General features: G+C 47.2%; 1 protein-coding gene across 1 annotated transcript in view; it reads left to right on the top strand.

Moving 5' to 3' along the window:
* The first annotated feature begins 2,577 nt into the window (after positions 1-2,577).
* The window catches only part of LOC310793684 (cytoplasmic phosphatidylinositol transfer protein 1-like), a 105,594-nt gene continuing 83,817 nt past the window's right edge, over positions 2,578-24,354 (top strand). The window contains exon 1 of the mRNA XM_083655536.1: positions 2,578-2,867. Coding sequence (XP_083511662.1) covers positions 2,820-2,867 — 48 coding nt within the window. The 5' untranslated portion in view covers positions 2,578-2,819. The remainder of the gene's footprint in view (positions 2,868-24,354) is intronic.

The raw sequence follows: 24,354 nt of genomic DNA, 5'->3' as shown, positions 1-24,354 counted from the left end.
TGTATGTGGTTTGGGACAACTGACACAAATCAGACTTGGAGCGTCCAGACTCATAAAACCAATCTGGATAGAATCATTAATAGGTCACTAAAGTTCACAAATCAGATTTGGCCTCCTAGTCTGAACATGGCCTAAGACTCATCTAATCTGTGACTCCTGCCTCCATGTGGCCAGTTACACTAGGGCTAGGCTAACTGTATAGAGGGCTAGGCTATAGAGGGGATTTAGAAGTGTGTATATGGTCTGAAGGAGATGAAGCAGATCAGTTGACATGCAGCGCACATACAGCTCTGCAGCTCACCTTTTCACCAGCTGTTTGCTGTCTGTCTATGTAGAGAGCAGAATACATGATGAAGAGCTTTATCATGTCAGTTTCCAAACCTAACAAATGCTAACCGAGTTATTTAATCTTTCATATATTATGTGCTAAGGTAAGCTCCCAGTTTACCCACCTGTTTCGGGCTCACACCAATCCTTTTGAGAGACAGTTATTCACCTTATGTAGCCCCGCCCACTTGACCCAGTTGTGTTATGACTTCATGTTCAAAACACTGTCTGTTTTATCTGGTCACTAGTACTGTACTGTCACAGGAAGTGTCAACACAATAGAAAGTAACTGGCTGACCCCTGTGTTGGAACATAAGGTCAATATCCATCACAATAAGAAATATCAAGCTGATGCGAGATAACTGATGCGTTTTAGGGGGGGAAGCCATTCTGAAAATGTAATTCATATTTGTTTCTATTAATGTTGTTATTATATTGTTATATAAATAGAGATCAATTAAGATTATGTAAAGATCTATTGATATACATTTTTAATATAAATATTTACCGAACAAAAATATAAACACAACACTTTTGTTTTTGCTCCCATTTTTCATGAATTGACATAAAACTTCAGAGACTTTCTATGCACACAAAAGGCTTATTTGTCTCAAATGTTGTTCACAACATTTCATGTTTCATGTTCACACATTTTCTTTAAGTCGGTGTTAGTGGGCGCTTCTCCTTTGCCATCCACCTGACAGGTGTGACATAATTAAGATGCTGATGCAGGTGCAGTTTTCTCTCGGGGGGGAAAAAGACATTTATTGGGCAATGAACTATGGCCATTTTGGTATGCCTATATGGCTACAGATGTGCATTTTATAAGAGCAGTCAGTATCTGGTGATCAAGCTGCACGTTTTAGACTGGCCTTTATTGTGGCCATCCCAAGGCACACCTGTGCAATAATAATGCTGTTTAATTAGCATCTTGACATGCCACACATGTCAGGTGGATGGATGATCTTGCAAAGGAGAAGTGCTCGCTAACAAAAATTTTTTTTGATCTTTTATTTCAACTCGTGAAAAATGGGAGCACAAACAAAATTGTTGCATTTCTATATATTTTTAAAGTAAAGAACAGGGTCGATCAATATTGATGCTAGAAATGCCATGTCCTACACACTGATATCCTACCAACAGAGCAGATATAAATTGCATTGAGAACATCAATTTTTTTGTTTTCCCCCATCTTTGTCTGTTTCCCCTCGATCTCATTATATTCTTGGGTGAGTTTGACCCCTGAAAGAGAGAAGCCAAACTCCTCAGAGTTACCAGCCCAAATCTCAACGCACGCAGGACTATTCAGTCTGAGCCATGGAGTGCAGAGAGTCAGTCAGTCTGCAGGGTTTGTTTTGGTTCCCACCAAAGACCACAGCAGAGGATTTGACGCATCACTTCCTCCTCTCTGAGTCTTTGCTTTGAACGACCACCTGCAGACTCTGGGCCCTCCATGGCACACGGTTCAATACCGCTGACTTAAGGTTTGTGGTGCACCAAGTTTGTTCCAGCAAGTTGAAAGATTTCAAGTTACTCCAGGCAACTTTTGGATGTTGGCAACTCCAAAGGGCAGCAAGAGGGAACTGTTTGAAAAATGTTAAATATTTTTTACAGATGAATGTGACCATGTGAAAAAGGCACGCATTTTTCATTTATTGAATACCAAGTCATACAGCCACAGACTACAATCTCAGTGTATCTGAACTGACATTAAGCAGTGCAACATGACTATAGAGTTGAGGCTGTAATTCTGTTCAGTGATCAACATCATTAACCTGACGCTGCCAGATGGATGTACTGTAAGTTGGTTCACATTTGTTTCACAACCGAGGTGGGATTGTGAATTTGTGGAACAATGCCGCCCCCGTCTGGCGGAGTCAGGCTACAAAAACGTGTGACCGCCCATGTGACCGCCCCGCCCCCCTCTTAAAAAAACAGGGGTCAGCCTTTTCTCACGTACGTTACGTACTCCCCCTATGCGTACTCCACGTACTCTGCCCTAGCTCCCATTTATATACTGATGATGTAATACTTCAGTCAAAACACACATAAGTGAAATTGCAACCCAAATAGCTACTCAAACATAGTAACAATTATCTTTTTCGATGCTTTTATTTTGAAGCCTGAATGAAGTCACTTCCGGTGTGGCTCCGTGCTGTGTTGGCGTCTCGCTTGACGCAGCTGTGCAGAGGAGGAGACTAGCCGAGGCTTCGCTCGCATCGCATTCCCCACCGGAGAGAGAGTCGCGTGGTTCGGATGAGACGGAGAGAGAGAGACAGCCCTGTAGCTGCTGGAGCTTTGGGCTGAACTAACCTTATTATTTCCCCATGCAGTGACTGAGTGAGTAACACATCCAGAGAGAGAGGTACCACACACAGCGAGGCGGAAGGAAGGACCGTGCGGCTGCTCGCTTTTTCACACATTTTGTGAAGAACGTGACACACGAGAGAGAGAGAGACGCGTCTCAAGAGGAGAAGACGGACAGACAGACGATGTTGCTGAAGGAGTACAGGATATGCATGCCGCTCACCGTGGAGGAGGTGAGTTGTCCTTCATTCATGGCGGTAACTCTTCTGTCAAGGCGGCGTGTGACAGTGACAGACTGACCAGCTGCTGCTGCACGCTGGCTTTGTTGTGGAGACCAGAGGAAGGAAGGAGATGCAGGCTGGAAACTTTGAGGAACACATTTCACTCAAATGAGCTGGAAGTCATTATAGACTAGCTACTATCATCTCTCTCTCTCTCTCTCTCTCTCTCTCTCTCTCTCTCTCTCTCTCTCTCTCTCTCTCACTACTTTGGCTGTGGTTCCTAAGATTTAAGCCATCATTGTAACCCAATCTCTGGATAAAGCTCACTTTAAACCGTTCTTCTAAGCCTAACAAGACTGGGAAGTGTTGGTGGTTAATGATATAATTCACAACATACACGCGCTTGTAATCCTACTCTATATTTTAGAATGCAGAATGACAGAAACGGCATTAATACCATAGGATAGGTAGGAGATAGAGCAATTACCATTCATGATCATCTCACTATAAACTCTTTGCTGACCATACAGGGATATTATAGTGATTTTCTATTCGTGCACAGAAGCTGTGCCCTCTCGCACACACACACACACACACACACACACACACACACTCACACTCACACTCACACTCACACTCACACTCACACACACACACACACACTCTCACACTCTCACACACACACCCACTCACACCCACTCACACACCATTACATGCAGAGTTTGCATTAGATTAAATCTATGATGGCCTGTTGGATGCAACACAAGCCATCCTTATGCAGAAGCATGAGCAGGGCTTCATCAGTGTGTTTCTTACTAATATCTCATATATATACTGATACACACACACACACACACACACACACACACACACACACACACACACACACACACACACACACACTCACACACACACACACACACACACACACACACACACTCCTTCATCCCATGCAGGGTCTGTTTGCTCTCACAAGTCTTGTCTCAGGTGTACATGATTGCTTCTGTGTGCTGGCATGCAGGAAGTTTTCAAAGATCACCCATGTTGTGTTTAGTCTACCAATCGTCTGAGAGTAAACTGCACTTGGGCTTGTGCTGTTTTGGGGGGCCTGCATAGGAGAGCTTGTGGTGTTTTGGGGGGCCTGCATAGGAGGGCTTGTGGTGTTTTGGGGGCCTGCATAGGAGGGCTTGTGGTGTTCTGGGGGGCCTGCATAGGAGAGCTTGTGGTGTTTTGGGGGGCCTGCATAGGAGGGCTTGTGGTGTTTTGGGGGGCCTGCATAGGAGAGCTTGTGGTGTTTTGGGGGGCCTGCATAGGAGGGCTTGTGCTGTTTTGGGGGGCCTGCATAGGAGGGCTTGTGCTGTTTTGGGGGGCCTGCATAGGAGGGCTTGTGGTGTTTTGGGGGCCTGCATAGGAGGGCTTGTGGGGCCTGCATAGGAGAGCTTGTGGTGTTTTGGGGGGCTGCATACGAGAGCTTGTGGTGTTTTGGGGGGCTGCATAGGAGGGCTTGTGGTGTTTTGGGGGGCTGCATAGGAGGGCTTGTGGTGTTTTGGGGGGCTGCATAGGAGGGCTTGTGGTGTTTTGGGGGGCCTGCATAGGAGGGATTGTGCTGTTTTGGGGGGCCTGCATAGGAGGGCTTGTGGTGTTTTGGGGGGCCTGCATAGGAGGGCTTGTGGTGTTTTGGGGGGCCTGCATAGGAGGGCTTGTGCTGTTTTGGGGGGCCTGCATAGGAGGGCTTGTGGTGTTTTGGGGGGCCTGCATAGGAGGGCTTGTGGTGTTTTGGGGGGCCTGCATAGGAGAGCTTGTGCGGTGGGCTTGTGGTGTTTTGGGGGGCCTGCATAGGAGGGCTTGTGCTGTTTTGGGGGGCTGCATAGGAGGGCTTGTGGTGTTTTGGGGGGCCTGCATAGGAGGGATTGTGGTGTTTTGGGGGCCTGCATAGGAGGGCTTGTGGTGTTTTGGGGGGCCTGCATAGGAGGGATTGTGGTGTTTTGGGGGGGCTCTCAGAAACAGCACACCCCTGTAGTAAAAATGAATGGGTATTAAAGGAAAAACACTTGAACACTGGTGAATACAGTAATGGGTTAAGGTTAGGTTAGTTACCACCATCGCATATCAACGTCCTCTGTAAGGCCCGGACCACCACCGCATATGAACGTCCTCCGTAAGGCCGGGACCACCATCGCATATGGAACGTCCTCCGTAAGGCCGGGACCACCATCGCATATGGAACATCCTCCGTAAGGCCGGGACCACCATCGCATATGGAACATCCTCTGTAAGGCCGGGACCACCATCGCATATGGAACGTCCTCTGTAAGGCCGGGACCACCATCGCATATGGAACGTCCTCCGTAAGGCCGGGACCACCATCGCATATAGAACGTCCTCCGTAAGGCCGGGACCACCATCGCATATGGAACGTCCTCCGTAAGGCCGGGACCACCATCGCATACTGTATGGAACGTCCTCCGTAAGGCCGGGACCACCATCGCATATGGAACGTCCTCCGTAAGGCCGGGACCACCATGGAGGACTTTGTGTTTGTGTGAGCAGACGGTGGTTACAAAGAGAGGCTGTGAACTATGAGGCTCTTCCTGTCTCACTCACTTCCTTATTGTTTGTGATGACGTTCAGTTTGCTGCTGTGGCTTTTTGACACCTGTTTCCAAGCTGTAATAAAGAAATAAATCCAACAATGGAGGCTCGCTGCACACATGATGTAGCGTGGGGTCTCGCTGCACACATGATGTAGCGTGGGACCTCGCTGCACACATGATGTAGCGTGGGATCTCAGAAACGCCACAAATCGCCAAAGATGCACTTCACTCACATTCATCACAGGCTGCGAAGAAAACACCCACACGTTTTTTTCCACTCTCCTCTGATGTGTTGAGATGTGTGTCGTTAGTCCACATGTTTCACAAGAACAAGAGCCGCCAGCCACCGCTGCTCAGATAAGCACTGCACTTCTTCTTCTCTCTTTCTCTTCTGTCAAAGATCAACCCTCATTTGGCTGAATCTCCGGAAGCAGACCTTCTCCTACTAACTAAAAACAGAAGAAGAAGAAAAAAGAAAAAGCAACCTCATTTCCTCAATGGTCCAATAGGTAGGTGTGTGTGTGTGTGTGTGTGTGTGTGTGTGTGTGTGTGTGTGTGTGTGTGTGTGTGTGTGTGTGTGTGTGTGTGTGTGTGTGTGTGTGTGTGTGTGTGTGTGTGCGTGCGTGCGTGCGCACGTCTTATCATGACTGTGCACATTGAGCCGGGTGTCATCATCCCTGGTCTCTGATAGATGTGAGTGGGTGTTTCCTGTCTGATGGAGCGGGAGAGGACGGATGGAAGGGTGAGAGAGGGAGGGAGTGAAAGTAGAAGAGGGAGGGAGGGAGGGAGACAGAGCATGGAGGAGGGAGGGAGGGAGGGACAGAGCATGGAGGAGGGAGTGAAAGTAGAAGAGGGAGGGAGGGAGGGAGACAGAGCATGGAGGAGGGAGTGAAAGTAGAAGAGGGAGGGAGGGAGGGAGACAGAGCATGGAGGAGGGAGTGAAAGTAGAAGAGGGAGGGAGGGAGGGAGTGAAAGTAGAATAGGGAGGGAGGGAGGGAGGGAGGGAGTGAAAGTAGAAGAGGGAGGGAGAAAAATGTGATTGAGTAAGTGGGCTTTCACACCAGGGGCCAGATGTATGAAACGTGTACGCAGGAAAAACTTTCTACACGGGTTTCCCAATTTATACAAATCAACCGGCCAGGTAGGGCTGCACGATATATCGTTTACACATCGTCATCGCGATGTGCGCATGCGCAATAGTCACATCGCAGGGCGTGCGATGTTAAAAGTAAATTAACTCGTCATTTTGCTTGATAAACTCTCACTTTAGGGGTAGCCTACTGAGTGAAATGCAGTCTCTCTCAAAGGTGAGAGATGCCCTACTACTGTACTCACTCATTTAGTGCTTAGCTTCAACACAACAAAATGGACAGAGAGCTAAATTGAATTATTTTTGCTTATGTTGCGTTGCTGACAGTAGCCCGTCGGATGTAAACGATGTGATTGCGTAGGCGGATGTGTCCACAGGTTGCAGTGCACTAGCAGGCTGGCTGCTGTAACTCAAACATGTCTGTGGAGTGGAGATATTTACTCTTGAAACACCAACAAGCAAGACAGCAACATAATGACAAGAAGGCTAAAGTGATTATTACTGAGAAGTTGTCCGTGTATCACCGCAGCTCTCTCTCCCCCTCAGGCTCTGATGATGCCAGGTCCTACACATCGGGAGCGTTTTTTTCGTGCGATTAATTCGCACGTCAATAATATTATCCGAACCTATATCAGTCAATGCAACCGTGCATACCAACGGCGAAGTTTCGCCGAGCGTTATTGCGGTGTTTATTTTTTCGAACCACGGTCGATTTTTCAGTAGTTCGCTTCCGACGTGTACACATCTGTGGCTGTGATTGACAGGTGCGTCAAAACTCGCATCGCAATTTCGTGCCATATATTCGCTCTTGATGTGTAAGGACCTGGGTTGAGTTAATCATACATAGCGACTCATTTACACAAACATTTCAGTGAAAATAAAAAGACAAGAGACATATCTTGGCAATTAAATGTATATTTATTACTTTTCACGAATGAATTGTTTGTCACCAGTGCTGCTACATGTGAATCGTCGTCTCTGTCTGTACTGCGGTGCGCTCCAAAACCGGAACTCCAGAGATGCGGGGTGTACCACTTGGTAGTTTCTGGAGGGGGTTTCCGGGGGGTCAGACCAAGTGTGTAAAGTGGCAGGGGTGTTTCATTGTTGATTTATTGAAACGGTAGATTCTGGCACTCAATATTAGGGGTGGGCAATATATCAATTGTATATCAATATTGTGATATGAGACTATATGGTCTTAGATGTTGGATATGGTAAAATATGGTGATGATACGGCATACATGTTGTCTTTCCCTGGCTTTAAAAGCTGCAGTACACTAAGTGAAATGTAGGCTAGTGACATTTTTAAAGTAGAATGTCATAACTCACTCACTTTTTCATGTATGTAAGTCATGGAAATCTATTGGTCAAAATGTGTATGAACCCTGATAGATGGTGCTCTGAGGCCTACCAGTAGGCCACAGCCCAGTGGTTGAGAAACATTAAAATACATAATTTCCCCTCCAATATCAGATGGACTCCTCTACAAAATCACCCAAATCAATCTAGAAGTATTATTTTCTTTAAAATAGAGCTATTCTGGTAATCTGGTGAAAATCTCTATTTTTTCATATCGCAATATATATCGCAGGGGTGGGGAATATCGCAATGTCAGTTTTTTCCAATATCGTGCAGCCCTACGGCCAGGTACACATCTCTCACACCATGCAGACTGTACAGTCTTCATCTCTCACACCATGCATACCTCTTAACTCATTGAGTGCCAGCCACTTTTGGAGAACGGACGCTCCCAGTGCCAGAGTTTCAGAGCTTTTTCAGTGATTTCTCAAGGCCCACAGAATATTGTGTGATATTACTATGTAAACACCGAACTCGCACAAAGAACAAGGAGACTATATTGTATCATCAGCAAAAAAAAGTTTATTGATACCATTTTCCGTTCTTTAGTTATGAGCCGGAGAAGATAGGTTGTTTTGAGCAAATACAGGCGTTTCAAATTAGAAGCTGAGTTATTCCGCCTTTTGTGAAATGAAGCATTTCAAGCACATTCACTGACTCTGAAGATAATATTTTCTGATGTAGTGACATGGTGTAGTTGTGTGGTGCCCTGCGTGCTCCACCCCCCTCTCCCTCCCTCAGCTGCAAACTCCTCCCCACACTAACACACAGCCTAACACGCACCCAGTCTATTTTCGGAGTGCTCCGTTTTTGTGCGCCGGCTCCCAGCGCGACACGGAAAAGCCAAACCGGACTGCTGAGAATGGTTTGGCCCTTCGGCGTCGGGTGCTGCTTGTCTGGCAGCTAATCGTGTGGAGAAACTATGCAGACAGGCAGACAAAGGCAGAGGGGCTCAGTTGTGGGCGCGGATTGACTGCTGTTCGCAGCCAACGTCAGCTGCAGCCAGAGCAATCTATATGGCTCTGGCTGCAGCATGAGCGGTTTCTCTTTGATCACGGGGCTTTTTCCTGCTGTTTTCCTGACCTTTCTCTAATCTGGAGAGCACTGTCGCCACCCAATGAGTCCGTAAAATAGGTTATACACCTTCAATAGCTACAATATTTGTACAGGAGATGCCTGAGGCTTTGATCCACGTCCCACCGTCAAAAAACGCAATTGACGAACATACTCGTCCTTGGCACTCAATGAGTTAACATCATTCAAAAAATAATGATCCTCTCCAGGCTTCTTCTCAATATGTAAATAAACGCAATATATTTTTTCTAATGTGCTATCCCCATCCTTTTTGGATATGATCTACCATGGCTGTGACTGTTTGGCCAGGTTCCAATATGTTTGAATGTAGCGTTGTGCTTTGCTGCTCCGGCCGCCTACAAAACCTCCGCCTCCTGTAAAGAGTGGAAGCCATTGGACGCCGTGCCTCGTAGAGGTCAGCCTGCTTGGAGGTAAAAGTTCAGTAGTTCACTGGGGGCGTTAAACCTGGTGAGAAATCCAGGTGGTGCTGAGCAGCTGTTTGAGAGAGAGCGCTGCCTCGTCCTTCAGTCAAAACAATGTTCTTGCTCTGCGCAAGCAAGCAAGCCCGCTATGGCCAGAGGAAGGAGAGAGTGGGGGGGACAGCGGAAGTTCTCTCTCTCTTTAAAGCCCTCAGGGTCACAATACACTGTGTGTGTGTGTGTGTGTGTTTGCGTGTGTGTGTGTGTGTGTGTGTGCGCGTGCACGCGTGTGCTTGGAGTCAGGGACATGCGAGGTCATGTCTCCTCTCTCTGGGAAGAGATGACTGTCTGCTCAGCTGTGTTGTTGCGTCATCCATGGCAGCCGTAAGCTTGCTTTATACTCGCTGTGCCGTGAAGGGCGCGGGGGAGGAGCGAGGGCCGCAGGCGTCAAATGACGTCAATGAGTTGTTGGGCGCGACCTCCGTAGGCCCCGCCCACCGCGTACCTGAAGATTTTGCTCACGGCACGACCTCCGCATGGCTTCTCTCCAAACATGGCCGCTTTCGAGCCACTGAGCCCTGAACACTGAGCTGTGTTTTCCCCACATTTCTTGACCCATGTGGTAGGCTATAAACTTTGATTTGCAACTGTTTGTTTTTAGTCATTTCACCAAGTAAATGTGTTGTGTTGAGAGCATGATTGAGAGAGATTAAAAGCAGCACAGAGTAGGCTATCAGGGCTGAGAACTGAAACGGCTTTTCAGTAAAAACAAGTTTGGTGATTCATTCATGTGCTGATGTACGGTCGTTTGAGAGTGAAAGCGCACTCAGTACTGCACATAATAGCGTTTCATTGCGACTTTTCACGGGCTGTTCTCACTATTTACCATTGTACAATGTTTGTTGATCGCTTGGCTGATCACTTGTGAGTATAAAAGCATCTGCCCCAGCGCGAGGTCCGCACGTGACTCGCGGAGACTCGCGGAGCTCCACCTCGCGGAGCCTTGCTCGAGTATAATGAGCCCTTTACTCTGCAGATGTTGGACTGGCTATCTGCATCCATGGCAGCCTTACTACTGCAGATGGTCTATATGGTCATATATCAGGGGTGTCAAACTCATTTTAGTCCACGGGGCACATGCGACGTAATTTGGTGTCAAGTGGGCCAGACAACGAAAATGAATAATCAATAATAACCTATAAATGACAAAACCTCAAAATGTTCCTGTTTATCTTAGTGTAACGGCCACATTCCACTGACCCATCACCGGCCTGGCTTTCTCACCACAGCGAGGGGACTGCTATTATTACACCAAGCAGCACGTCTCTCTCGTCGGCTACCAAGCAGGCAGGGATAACCAATGCTGTAACGAAAAATCTGAAAGTCTGAACTGTGGAGGTAACGTTAAGGTAACGCAACGTTGGCCGCTGAAGGCGGCTAATTATTATTATTCTTTTACTCATTTGAAGATGTCAGCCTGAGGGGGCACGGTGGTGCAGTGGTAACGCTGTCGCCTCACAGCTAGACGGTCCTGGGTTCGATTCCCCACCTGGGATGCTGTGAGCGCTGAAGGAGTGCGTGCCCGTCCGCATGTCCTCGAGTGCCCACCGTTGTCAAAAAGGCCTTTCTGTGTGGAGTTTGCATGTTCTCCCCATGCCCCCTGGGGGTTTCCTTCATATAGGAACTAGGGATGGGCATTTCTAGCAAAAACACTATTCGAAATTCGCTGGCCAAAGTCGACTTTTAATCGAAATTTTCGAAAATAAAAATGTAAAAAAAATTAAAAATGTATTTATTTTTTATTTTTTATTTTTTTGTGAGTGAAATGTTGCATTGTCTCCCCTGATTCTAAGTCTACGGCTTTATTAATTAATAGAAAAAGCTTCTGCTGTGGATTTTTAGCTCAAACAAGCATTGCACCACTGAAGTAAAGAACATGTTACATGACATTGACATTTTCGAAAATAAAAAACAGTTTTGACAATCATGAGTGGTTCATTAAATATTTAGTAGGCTCAGGTCTGAGTGCCAAAGGGGTGCCAAAGTCACCCCCTCTCCCTCTTCATGGGATTTCATCCGCCATTCATTTTTCCATAAACCTTGCTTAAAATGCTTATAAAAATAGTTTTACTTGCTCAAACCAAGTGATTTGACTATACTTAGAATCAGGGGAGAGAATCAGGGGAGACAATGCAACATTTCACTCACATTTTTTTTTTCTTTTTCCGAATTTCGACTTTCAATAATAAAAGTCGACCTTGATAATAACAAGGATTATTCAAAAATTCGAAATTCGATGCCCATCCCTAATAGGAACCCCACACCAAAACATGCAATATCCTGGTCGCTGAAGTGGTGCCTCCTCTGGTCGTTCGGGGCGCCTGTTCGGAGGGAGGGGAACTCGTTGGAATAGCGTGATCCTCCCACGTGCTATCTCCTACCGGTGAAGCGTCCCCTGTCAGGTGAAAAGAAGCGGCTGGCTAACTGCCCATGTCTCGGAGGAAGCATGGAGCCAGTTTTGGCTCTCCCCAGATCAGCAGAGGGTGGAGCAGCAACCAGGATAAATAAATTAAAATGAGCACTAATGGGGGATAAAATGGGATAATAAAATCGGGGGGGAAAAGAAAAAGAAGATGCCAGCCTGCTACGTTAAGTGTGTGTGTGTGTGTGTGTGTGTGTGTGCATATAAATACAGTCAATGGCATCAAAAGGATTTGTTGTCGTCCTCCATGCTGCTCACACTTTGCCAAGTGAAAAGGGGGAGGGGAGGAAAACTTTGTAGGCGTCTTCCAGACATAGAAATGTAACTGATAGAGTGTGCACTGCATGTAGCACGATACTAGCAATCTGTCTGGAAAGGCGGATCGTGGAGACATTATAACGGTTAACGATCTAATAATATCGTCATATCGCCCGCGCCTAGCTCAGCCCTCAGTTTAACCAGAGCCACTTAGCCAAGAAAGCAATGTTTTTCCTCTTCCACACCTCGGGGATAACTCTCCCCTGTCCCTCCCTGCCTCCTGAGTGCCACCATTTATCAGCCGCCACGGCCATCTTGTCCCTGGAAAGAGCCGGAGAAGTGCTTCATCATCGTAGACACAGATGGATGTTCTCTCTCGCCTCTCGCTATCTGTCTGTCTATCTGCTAATGTGTTTCTCTCTGGCTTGCAGCTCGCGTCTGTCTCCCTCTCTTGCTTTGGCTGACTCGCCCCTTTCCAGGTATCCTAGAAATCTACTGACACCACCACACCTCTGGATGACCCGAGTCACCACGACCACACCTCTGGATGACCCGAGTCACCACCAGCACACCTCTGGATGACCCGAGTCACCACCACCACCACACCTCTGGATGACCTGAGTCACCACCACCACACCTCTGGATGACCTGAGTCACCACCACCACCACACCTCTGGATGACCCGAGTCACCACCACCACACCTCTGGATGACCCGAGTCACCACCACCACACCTCTGGATGACCCGAGTCACCACCACCACCACACCTCTGGATGACCTGAGTCACCACCACCACACCTCTGGATGACCCGAGTCACCACCACCACACCTCTGGATGACCCGAGTCACCACCACCACACCTCTGGATGACCCGAGTCACCACCACCACCACACCTCTGGATGACCCGAGTCACCACCACCACACCTCTGGATGACCCGAGTCACCACCACCACACCTCTGGATGACCCGAGTCACCACCACCACACCTCTGGATGACCCGAGTCACCACCACCACCACACCTCTGGATGACCCGAGTCACCACCACACCTCTGGATGACCCGAGTCACCACCACCACACCTCTGGATGACCCGAGTCACCACCACCACCACACCTCTGGATGACCCGAGTCACCACCACCACACCTCTGGATGACCCGAGTCACCACCACCACCACACCTCTGGATGACCCGAGTCACCACCACCACACCACTGGATGACCCGAGTCACCACCACCACCACCTCTGGATGACCCGAGTCACCACCACCACACCACTGGATGACCCGAGTCACCACCACCACACCTCTGGATGACCCGAGTCACCACCACCACCACCTCTGGATGACCCGAGTCACCACCACCACACCTCTGGATGACCCGAGTCACCACCACCACACCTCTGGATGACCCGAGTCACCACCACCACACCTCTGGATGACCCGAGTCACCACCAGCACACCTCTGGATGACCCGAGTCACCACCACCACACATCTGGATGACCCGAGTCACCACCACCACACCTCTGGATGACCAGAGTCACCACCACCACACCTCTGGATGACCCGAGTCACCACCACCGCCACACCTCTGGATGACCCGAGTCACCACCACCACCACACCTCTGGATGACCCGAGTCACCACCACCACACCTCTGGATGACCCGAGTCACCACCCATCAGAGTCCATGTCGTTGTTCACACTCAGACTCAAGCTGTGGACACACTGACCCGTCAGAAAACAGACAGAAGTCCACGGAGACGGACAGACACAGCAAATGGGCGTGGGCGTGGCCTTAGGTGGTCCTTGTCAAATTCAACAACCTGCCAATAGGGTTTCTCAAGTGTTTCCCACCCCTCTTGGTTGCTTCTTTCTCTTCTTGCCATTTAGTTAAAAGCTCCTTTTTAATAGGGGCTCTTTAAAGAGATCAGCTGACATTGTACGGGTTAGGGTTAGGGTTAGATCAGCTGACATTGTACGAGGCCCGAGCTGGTTTCCATGACGCCACAGCCGGGGAGAGCTGAACAAACGTGCTGTAGCTCAGCCAGAACAGAGCGGCCATTCAAACGCTTCAGGAAGTTGCTCCTGGAGAAATCCTGCACTTTGTTAGGTGAGGTGACTCATAGACCTGATACTCAGGAGTCGGTAGTGTCCGGTAGGGGTGGGGGAAAAAATCGATACACCATAGTATCGTGATATTTTGCCTCACGATATTGTATCGATATTTGGACGCCAAGTATTGATATATGAAAAAAATAATTGCAGGCCATGCCGTGCCAGGCCACCGGGGATCTGCCCAAAGCGCCCGATGGTGCAGTCCGCGCCTGCAGTGGTGTATTGAGTCCAGAGAAGCTTAATAATGTAGCCTACATGTGGGGCAAAAACAAAACAAAAAAACACTGCATGTTTTACTTCCGGTGAGGATCAAGGAAAAGGAGTTAGACAATATATCGAAATATCGCAATATTCAATATATCGCAATACTAGCATATCGCAATATCGCAATGCTATCGTATCGTGACTCAAGTATCGTTTTAGTATCGTATCGTGAGCATCTGGTGATTCCCACCCCTAGTGTCCGGGCTGTCGGTGAGCGTCTGTCGCCCAAGTGTTTGTGGTGTGTGTCCTGCACGGTTGGCTCTAGTCTGCTTTGTCGGTGGCTTTTTCGGCCGATTCAGCATGTTGAATCGATTAAGCATGTTGAATCTGCACCTCACTATATTACCTGCTTAGTACACCTCCCTGCACCTCACTATATTACCTGCTTAGTACACCTCCCTGCACCTCACTATATTACCTGTTAGTACACCTGCCTGCACCTCACTATATTACCTGCTTAGTACACCTCCCTGCACCTCACTATATTACCTGTTAGTACACCTCCCTGCACCTCACTATATTACCTGCTTAGTACACCTCCCTGCACCTCACTATATTACCTGCTTAGTACACCTCCCTGCACCTCACTATATTACCTGCTTAGTACACCTCCCTGCACCTCACTATATTACCTGCTTAGTACACCTCACTGCACCTCACTATATTACCTGCTTAGTACACCTCACTGCACCTCACTATATTACCTGCTTAGTACACCTGCCTGCACCTCACTATATTACCTGCTTAGTACACCTGCCTGCACCTCACTATATTACCTGCTTAGTACACCTCCCTGCACCTCACTATATTACCTGCTTAGTACACCTCCCTGCACCTCACTATATTACCTGCTTAGTACACCTCCCTGCACCTCACTATATTACCTGCTTAGTACACCTCCCTGCACCTCACTATATTACCTGCTTAGTACACCTCACTGCACCTCACTATATTACCTGCTTAGTACACCTCCCTGCACCTCACTATATTACCTGCTTAGTACACCTCCCTGCACCTCACTATATTACCTGCTTAGTACACCTGCCTGCACCTCACTATATTACCTGCTTAGTACACCTCCCTGCACCTCACTATATTACCTGCTTAGTACACCTCCCTGCACCTCACTATATTACCTGCTTAGTACACCTCCCTGCACCTCACTATATTACCTGCTTAGTACACCTCCCTGCACCTCACTATATTACCTGCTTAGTACACCTCCCTGCACCCCACTATATTACCTGCTTAGTACACCTCCCTGCACCTCACTATATTACCTGCTTAGTACACCTCCCTGCACCTCACTATATTACCTGCTTAGTACACCTGCCTGCACCTCACTATATTACCTGCTTAGTACACCTCCCTGCACCTCACTATATTACCTGCTTAGTACACCTCCCTGCACCTCACTATATTACCTGCTTAGTACACCTCCCTGCACCTCACTATATTACCTGCTTAGTACACCTGCCTGCACCTCACTATATTACCTGCTTAGTACACCTCCCTGCACCTCACTATATTACCTGCTTAGTACACCTCCCTGCACCTCACTATATTACCTGCTTAGTACACCTGCCTGCACCTCACTATATTACCTGCTTAGTACACCTGCCTGCACCTCACTATATTACCTGCTTAGTACATCTCCCTGCACCTCACTATATTACCTGCTTAGTACACCTCCCTGCACCTCACTATATTACCTGCTTAGTACACCTCCCTGCACCTCACTATATTACCTGCTTAGTACACCTGCCTGCACCTCACTATATTACCTGCTTAGTACACCTCCCTGCACCTCACTATATTACCTGCTTAGTACACCTGCCTGCACCTCACTATATTACCTGCTTAGTACACCTCCCTGCACCTCACTATATTACCTGCTTAGTACACCTCCCTGCACCCCACTATATTACCTGCTTAGTACACCTGCCTGCACCTCACTATATTACCTGCTTAGTACACCTGCCTGCACCTCACTATATTACCTGCTTAGTACACCTCCCTGCACCTCACTATATTACCTGCTTAGTACACCTCCCTGCACCTCACTATATTACCTGCTTAGTACACCTCCCTGCACCTCACTATATTACCTGCTTAGTACACCTGCCTGCACCTCACTATATTACCTGCTTAGTACACCTCCCTGCACCTCACTATATTACCTGCTTAGTACACCTGCCTGCACCTCACTATATTACCTGCTTAGTACACCTGCCTGCACCTCACTATATTACCTGCTTAGTACACCTGCCTGCACCTCACTATATTACCTGCTTAGTACACCTGCCTGCACCTCACTATATTACCTGCTTAGTACACCTGCCTGCACCTCACTATATTACCTGCTTAGTACACCTGCCTGCACCTCACTATATTACCTGCTTAGTACACCTCCCTGCACCTCACTATATTACCTGCTTAGTACACCTCTCTGCACCTCACTATATTACCTGCTTAGTACACCTCCCTGCACCTCACTATATTACCTGCTTAGTACACCTGCCTGCACCTCACTATATTACCTGTTAGTACACCTGCCTGCACCCCACTATATTACCTGTTAGTACACCTGCCTGCACCTCACTATATTACCTGCTTAGTACACCTGCCTGCACCTCACTATATTACCTGCTTAGTACACCTCCCTGCACCTCACTATATTACCTGCTTAGTACACCTCCCTGCACCTCACTATATTACCTGCTTAGTACACCTGCCTGCACCTCACTATATTACCTGCTTAGTACACCTGCCTGCACCTCACTATATTACCTGCTTAGTACACCTCCCTGCACCTCACTATATTACCTGCTTAGTACACCTGCCTGCACCTCACTATATTACCTGCTTAGTACACCTCCCTGCACCTCACTATATTACCTGCTTAGTACACCTCCCTGCACCTCACTATATTACCTGCTTAGTACACCTGCCTGCACCTCACTATATTACCTGCTTAGTACACCTGCCTGCACCTCACTATATTACCTGTTAGTACACCTCCCTGCACCTCACTATATTACCTGCTTAGTACACCTCCCTGCACCTCACTATATTACCTGCTTAGTACACCTCCCTGCACCTCACTATATTACCTGTTAGTACACCTGCCTGCACCCCACTATATTACCTGTTAGTACACCTCCCTGCACCTCACTATATTACCTGTTAGTACACCTCCCTGCACCTCACTATATTACCTGCTTAGTAGGGGTGGGAGAAAAAATCGATTCACCTAAGTATCGCGATTTTTAATGTCACGATTTTTTGGATCGATATTTTATTCAAGAATCGATAATCGCAAAAGCAAAAAAAAAAAAAAAAAAAAATTTTTTTTTTTTTTTTTTTTTTTTGTGCTGCAGTCAGGCCACTCACTGAACAGCAGGTCAGGTGCCGCCTACTGGTTTACTAGTGGTTGTATTACTTTATTAGTTAGTCTGAAGTAATAATTACACTTCAGGGTTAAAGTGGGTGCATCTCATTGTAAAATTGGACTTGGCCCAAATTAGGCTTCAAACGGCCCAAATTGGGCTTCAAACGACCGACATTGAGCTTCAAACGGCCCAAATTTCACGCGCGTCGGCCCATATCGGCCTGGCCTGCTTGGTATCTAATGCCCAGCCTGAATTATGATCCCAGTCCACCCCTGTTTTTAACTATATCGCCCAGCCCTACTCATGATATACAGTCTCTAGTGTATGATTCAACTTTTCCCATGTTCTAATCTAGTGTAAAAAAGCAAACAAACTGAAAAAAGAAAAGAAAAAAAGAAACAAAAATCGCAATAAATCGTAATATCGAATCGCAATAATCGTAGAATCGCAATACTTAAGAATCGCAATATAAATCGAATCGGCACCGAAGTATCGTGATAGTATCGAATCGGGAGATAAGTGAATCGGCACAGCCCTACTGCTTAGTACACCTGCCTGCACCTCACTATATTACCTGTTAGTACACCTCCCTGCACCCCACTATATTACCTGTTAGTACACCTCCCTGCACCCCACTATATTACCTGCTTAGTACACCTCCCTGCACCTCACTATATTACCTGCTTAGTACACCTGCCTGCACCTCACTATATTACCTGCTTAGTACACCTCCCTGCACCTCACTATATTACCTGCTTAGTACACCTGTCTGCACCTCACTATATTACCTGCTTAGTACACCTCCCTGCACCTCACTATATTACCTGCTTAGTACACCTGCCTGCACCTCACTATATTACCTGCTTAGTACACCTCCCTGCACCTCACTATATTACCTGCTTAGTACACCTGCCTGCACCTCACTATATTACCTGCTTAGTACACCTCCCTGCACCTCACTATATTACCTGCTTAGTACACCTCCCTGCACCCCACTATATTACCTGCTTAGTACACCTGCCTGCACCTCACTATATTACCTGCTTAGTACACCTGCCTGCACCTCACTATATTACCTGCTTAGTACACCTGCCTGCACCTCACTATATTACCTGTTAGTACACCTGCCTAGGGATGCAACGATTATTTTTTTTGATCCACGATTATAGTCTGAGAAAAAACCACGATTATCACGGTTTCACGATTATTGTTATGGACGTATAAAAATCACATGAGCATTCTCTAAATAGAGGTTTTATTGTATTTCCCCCACAATCTTAACAGTTGCTGCCTTCCGGAATACTAATGCACGATATGGATTTTTACAGCCGATAGTATAGGCCTACGCTAACCGATAAATATTCTCCTGGCCAATAACCGATACGTTAAACATACTATTGTTACTTTTTTCACATTTTTGTATTTAAAAAAATAAGTTCTTAACCTGTATTTTATGCACACCTGGGATTAAAAAAAGAAGAAAGGGCAGATGTAGTGAGCAAAGATGGATGATTTAATATTCCATGGCTCTGACCTAATCAAATCTAACTGACATCACTATTGTGAACATAAAACAAACAACATTTCTGATATAATATATATAATATATATATATATATAATACAAAAAATATTTTATTATTTTATAGAAGCGAAAGCCTATAGCTGCTTAGTCTGCAGAAAAAAACACAAAAGGCATAGTAACTTAGACTCTTATTGGCATGTTACTGGCAACTAAATGTGCCGTCTGAAATGAATTTTGCATTGGGGTCAGTTCTATTGAAGTGATGATGGGGCAGGCATGGAAAGCCTCACTATAAGCCATCATGTGTCGTTTCACTTTTTACTGGAAAATGCTCCCTCTGGATTAAAGAAAGGACACTCTGTGGTGTTGACTGGTGTTTGTTATGTAAATGTGCGCATTTGTTTTCCTTGTCTCAGTCAGATCATGACTGCCAAGCAGCTAGCTACGTTAGCTTCACGTTATTAGGCCTACATGTAACGTTAGCGGGTTGCTTTTGGAGTTGACACAAACCCTTGATGTTTCTTTTCGTGTAAAGCATGAGGTTCTCTATGGTTTAGGCCAGCGCTGGGAGCATGAAGTGCTTTAAATGCGGGGATGTTTGGTCACAACGAGCTTGAGGAACTATGTACGCTAGGCTATGGCCAGCTAGCTAACATTAGCCACAACAGCTAACGTTAACGTCAATGACTGTATGTTAACGCTAAACAAATCCGCTGCCTCTTCCCCACGTTTGGTTTAACGTAACACCAGCTCAGACTTTCCCCTAATCTCAGAAACCTTGCGGGACATGTATTGCAACATTTATGTTGGGCTGGCATCCATGGCTAGGCAGACTGGCTACTACTGGGAGACATGGCAGCTGCCTGTGTTTGGTGCCTCCGCTAAATAGTCCGTGCGGAAACGAAGCGAGAGAGACAGGTTCCTCTCCTTCCAGCGCCGTCTGCGCCGCATGGGAGTTTAAACTGACGGACTGTTGTGAAACAAAACACTCGGTGTAGCGGAGCCTCTGCGGTTATATAACCGTGACGTTTTAAATCGCGGTTAATAGTCAAACCGGTTAACCCCTGCATCCCTACACCTGCCTGCACCTCACTATATTACCTGTTAGTACACCTGCCTGCACCTCACTATATTACCTGCTTAGTACACCTCCCTGCACCCCACTATATTACCTGCTTAGTACACCTGCCTGCACCTCACTATATTACCTGCTTAGTACACCTCCCTGCACCTCACTATATTACCTGTTAGTACACCTGCCTGCACCTCACTATATTACCTGTTAGTACACCTGCCTGCACCTCACTATATTACCTGTTAGTACACCTCCCTGCACCTCACTATATTACCTGTTAGTACACCTGCCTGCACCTCACTATATTACCTGTTAGTACACCTCCCTGCACCTCACTATATTACCTGTTAGTACACCTGCCTGCACCTCACTATATTACCTGTTAGTACACCTCCCTGCACCTCACTATATTACCTGTTAGTACACCTGCCTGCACCTCACTATATTACCTGCTTAGTACACCTCACTGCACCCCACTATATTACCTGCTTAGTACACCTGCCTGCACCTCACTATATTACCTGCTTAGTACACCTGCCTGCACCTCACTATATTACCTGCTTAGTACACCTGCCTGCACCTCACTATATTACCTGCTTAGTACACCTGCCTGCACCTCACTATATTACCTGTTAGTACACCTGCCTGCACCCCACTATATTACCTGCTTAGTACACCTCCCTGCACCTCACTATATTACCTGTTAGTACACCTCCCTGCACCTCACTATATTACCTGCTTAGTACATCTCCCTGCACCTCACTATATTACCTGCTTAGTACACCTCCCTGCACCTCACTATATTACCTGCTTAGTACACCTCCCTGCACCTCACTATATTACCTGCTTAGTACACCTGCCTGCACCTCACTATATTACCTGCTTAGTACACCTCCCTGCACCTCACTATATTACCTGCTTAGTACACCTCCCTGCACCTCACTATATTACCTGCTTAGTACACCTCCCTGCACCTCACTATATTACCTGCTTAGTACACCTCCCTGCACCTCACTATATTACCTGCTTAGTACACCTGCCTGCACCTCACTATATTACCTGTTAGTACACCTCCCTGCACCTCACTATATTACCTGCTTAGTACACCTGCCTGCACCTCACTATATTACCTGCTTAGTACACCTGCCTGCACCTCACTATATTACCTGCTTAGTACACCTGCCTGCACCTCACTATATTACCTGTTAGTACACCTCCCTGCACCTCACTATATTACCTGCTTAGTACACCTCCCTGCACCTCACTATATTACCTGTTAGTACACCTGCCTGCACCTCACTATATTACCTGTTAGTACACCTCCCTGCACCTCACTATATTACCTGTTAGTACACCTGCCTGCACCTCACTATATTACCTGTTAGTACACCTGCCTGCACCTCACTATATTACCTGTTAGTACACCTGCCTGCACCTCACTATATTACCTGTTAGTACACCTGCCTGCACCTCACTATATTACACAGTTATAAATATGAGGTTTAATCTGTGCTAGTCAGTCATATGATCCACGAGCACTCAATGTTATCCACTCCCTCTGAGAAATGTGCTTTTCTGTCTCTGTGATCAGACCCGCCCATAAACTCCAGGGTTTGTTTAGCAAATGGCACTAGGCCAGTGAACTGTGAACAGTTGGTTTCTATGGTGTCATGGTAAGAAGGTGCAAGGCAGTTGTTTCTATGGTGTCATTGTAAGTAAGGTGCAAGGCCTTTCTGTGAACAGTTAGTTTCTATAGTGTCATGGTAAGAAGGTGCAAGGCAGTTAGTTTCTATGGTGTCATGGTAAGAAGGTGCAAGGCAGTTAGTTTCTATGGTGTCATTGTAAGAAGGTGCAAGGCAGTTGTTTCTATGGTGTCATGGTAAGAAGGTGCAAGGCAGTTAGTTTCTATGGTGTCATTGTAAGAAGGTGCAAGGCAGTTGTTTCTATGGTGTCATGGTAAGAAGGTGCAAGGCCTTTCTGCCATCTGCTCTACATGACAATGTTGTGATTCAATCAGCAGGTCATTTATTCTGCCATTTACTCGTCCAGAGGAAACCATCAGGGGCTGTGATGCTCCATTATCCATGGATGAGGCCCACTCTCATTTCCTAGATGGCTGTGTGTGTGTGTGTGTGTGTGTGTGTGTGTATATATATGTGTGTGTGTGTGTGTGTGTGTGTGTGTGTGTGTGTGTGTGTATATATGTGTGTGTGTGTGTGTGTGTGTGTGTGTGTGTGTGTATTGTATCCCCAGAGAGGCTATTTCATAACACGAGAGCAACATGAGATCGTCACGCCTTTCTGACTGTTACACAGAAAGCTCCAGGCCTACTCCTCTCTATCTCACACACACTCACACACACACACACACACACACACACACACACACACACACACACACACACACACACACACACACACACACACACACACACCCCTCACACACCCCAGGACATTCTTACTGTGAGGCGAGAGCACTAGCACTGCGGCACCGTGCCCCGGTAAAAAACAAACATGAGGACATGGGGAAATCCCACACAAAACAACCATTGATCTGATGGCTCCATCTCTGTGTTGGAGCTTCATGCCATGTGATGAAGATTGATCATCTCTGTCCCAAAGCAGTTGGCTGAGAAAAGTTGTCTTGTCTATGAAGAACCGATCCCATTTCTTTGCTTCCTTGCTTGCCTGCTGATGTCATTGAGTTTCATCATTGGGCTCCATGGAAAGATCTGAAGTCATCTCATGGATGTTCAAAATGTTGGAGCTGCAGAACACTACCAAGATGCAATGGGAGCTTACAATCGTTCAGAATGGAGCGATGTGAACTGCGGCTGAACGAGTTTGAAAAGATATCTCATTGCGATTATTTTAACTGATATTGCGATTGCGATATGATTTGCCATATTAGAGGGAATGAGAATTTTTTACATCATTATTCTCATTTTCATTGAAAAACATTAAAATTATTACGGTGTGATTTTTGCAGGGATCTACCAAACAGAGATGTTTTCTCAAATCTGTAGCATCTCGCGCGCTCGATTCCTCGATCACCCGCCCTGCAGCACACCCAGCACCCGTCCTTCATGCACACCCAGCACCCACCCCTCATGCACACCCAGCACCCACCCCTCATGCACACCCAGCACCCACCCCTCATGCACACCCAGCACCCACCCCTCATGCACACCCAGCACCCACTCCTCATGCACACCCAGCACCCACCCCTCATGCACACCCAGCACCCACTCCTCATGCACACCCAGCACCCACTCCTCATGCACACCCAGCACCCACCCCTCATGCACACCCAGCACCCACTCCTCATGCACACCCAGCACCCACTCCTCGTGCACACCCAGCACCCACTCCTCATGCACACCCAGCACCCACTCCTCATGCACACCCAGCACCCGCCCCTCATGCACACCCAGCACCCACTCCTCATGCACACCCAGCACCCACTCCTCATGCACACCCAGCACCCACTCCTCATGCACACCCAGCACCCACTCCTCATGCACACCCAGCACCCACTCCTCATGCACACCCAGAACCCGCCCCATTATCTGTGCAGCCAAAACTCAATCTCAACAAGCTCTTATTTTGCGCTGGCTGAATGATTGAACAGCTCCCTTATCCCAGCCCGAAGAGGGTTTAACGGCACAAATGGAATAAGCTCATGGGTTCACTGTTGAAATCAAGTTCTGGAGATTAGAATATGCATTATGATAATGGATGGTGGAAAATTGGTTGTGGCTGCGATGCAGGAGAGGGGGATTGTGGGGACTGTGATTTGTAAGATGTGTTTTTTGGTTTATTTTTAGGGCTGTGTCGGTGCTTTGATGTCATAAA

Source organism: Poromitra crassiceps, assembly GCF_964638095.1.
Source record: "Poromitra crassiceps genome assembly, chromosome: 19".
Lineage (NCBI taxonomy): Eukaryota > Metazoa > Chordata > Actinopteri > Beryciformes > Melamphaidae > Poromitra > Poromitra crassiceps.
The sequence above is the reverse complement of the archived record's forward strand: the minus strand, read 5'-3'. Positions and strand labels throughout refer to the sequence as shown.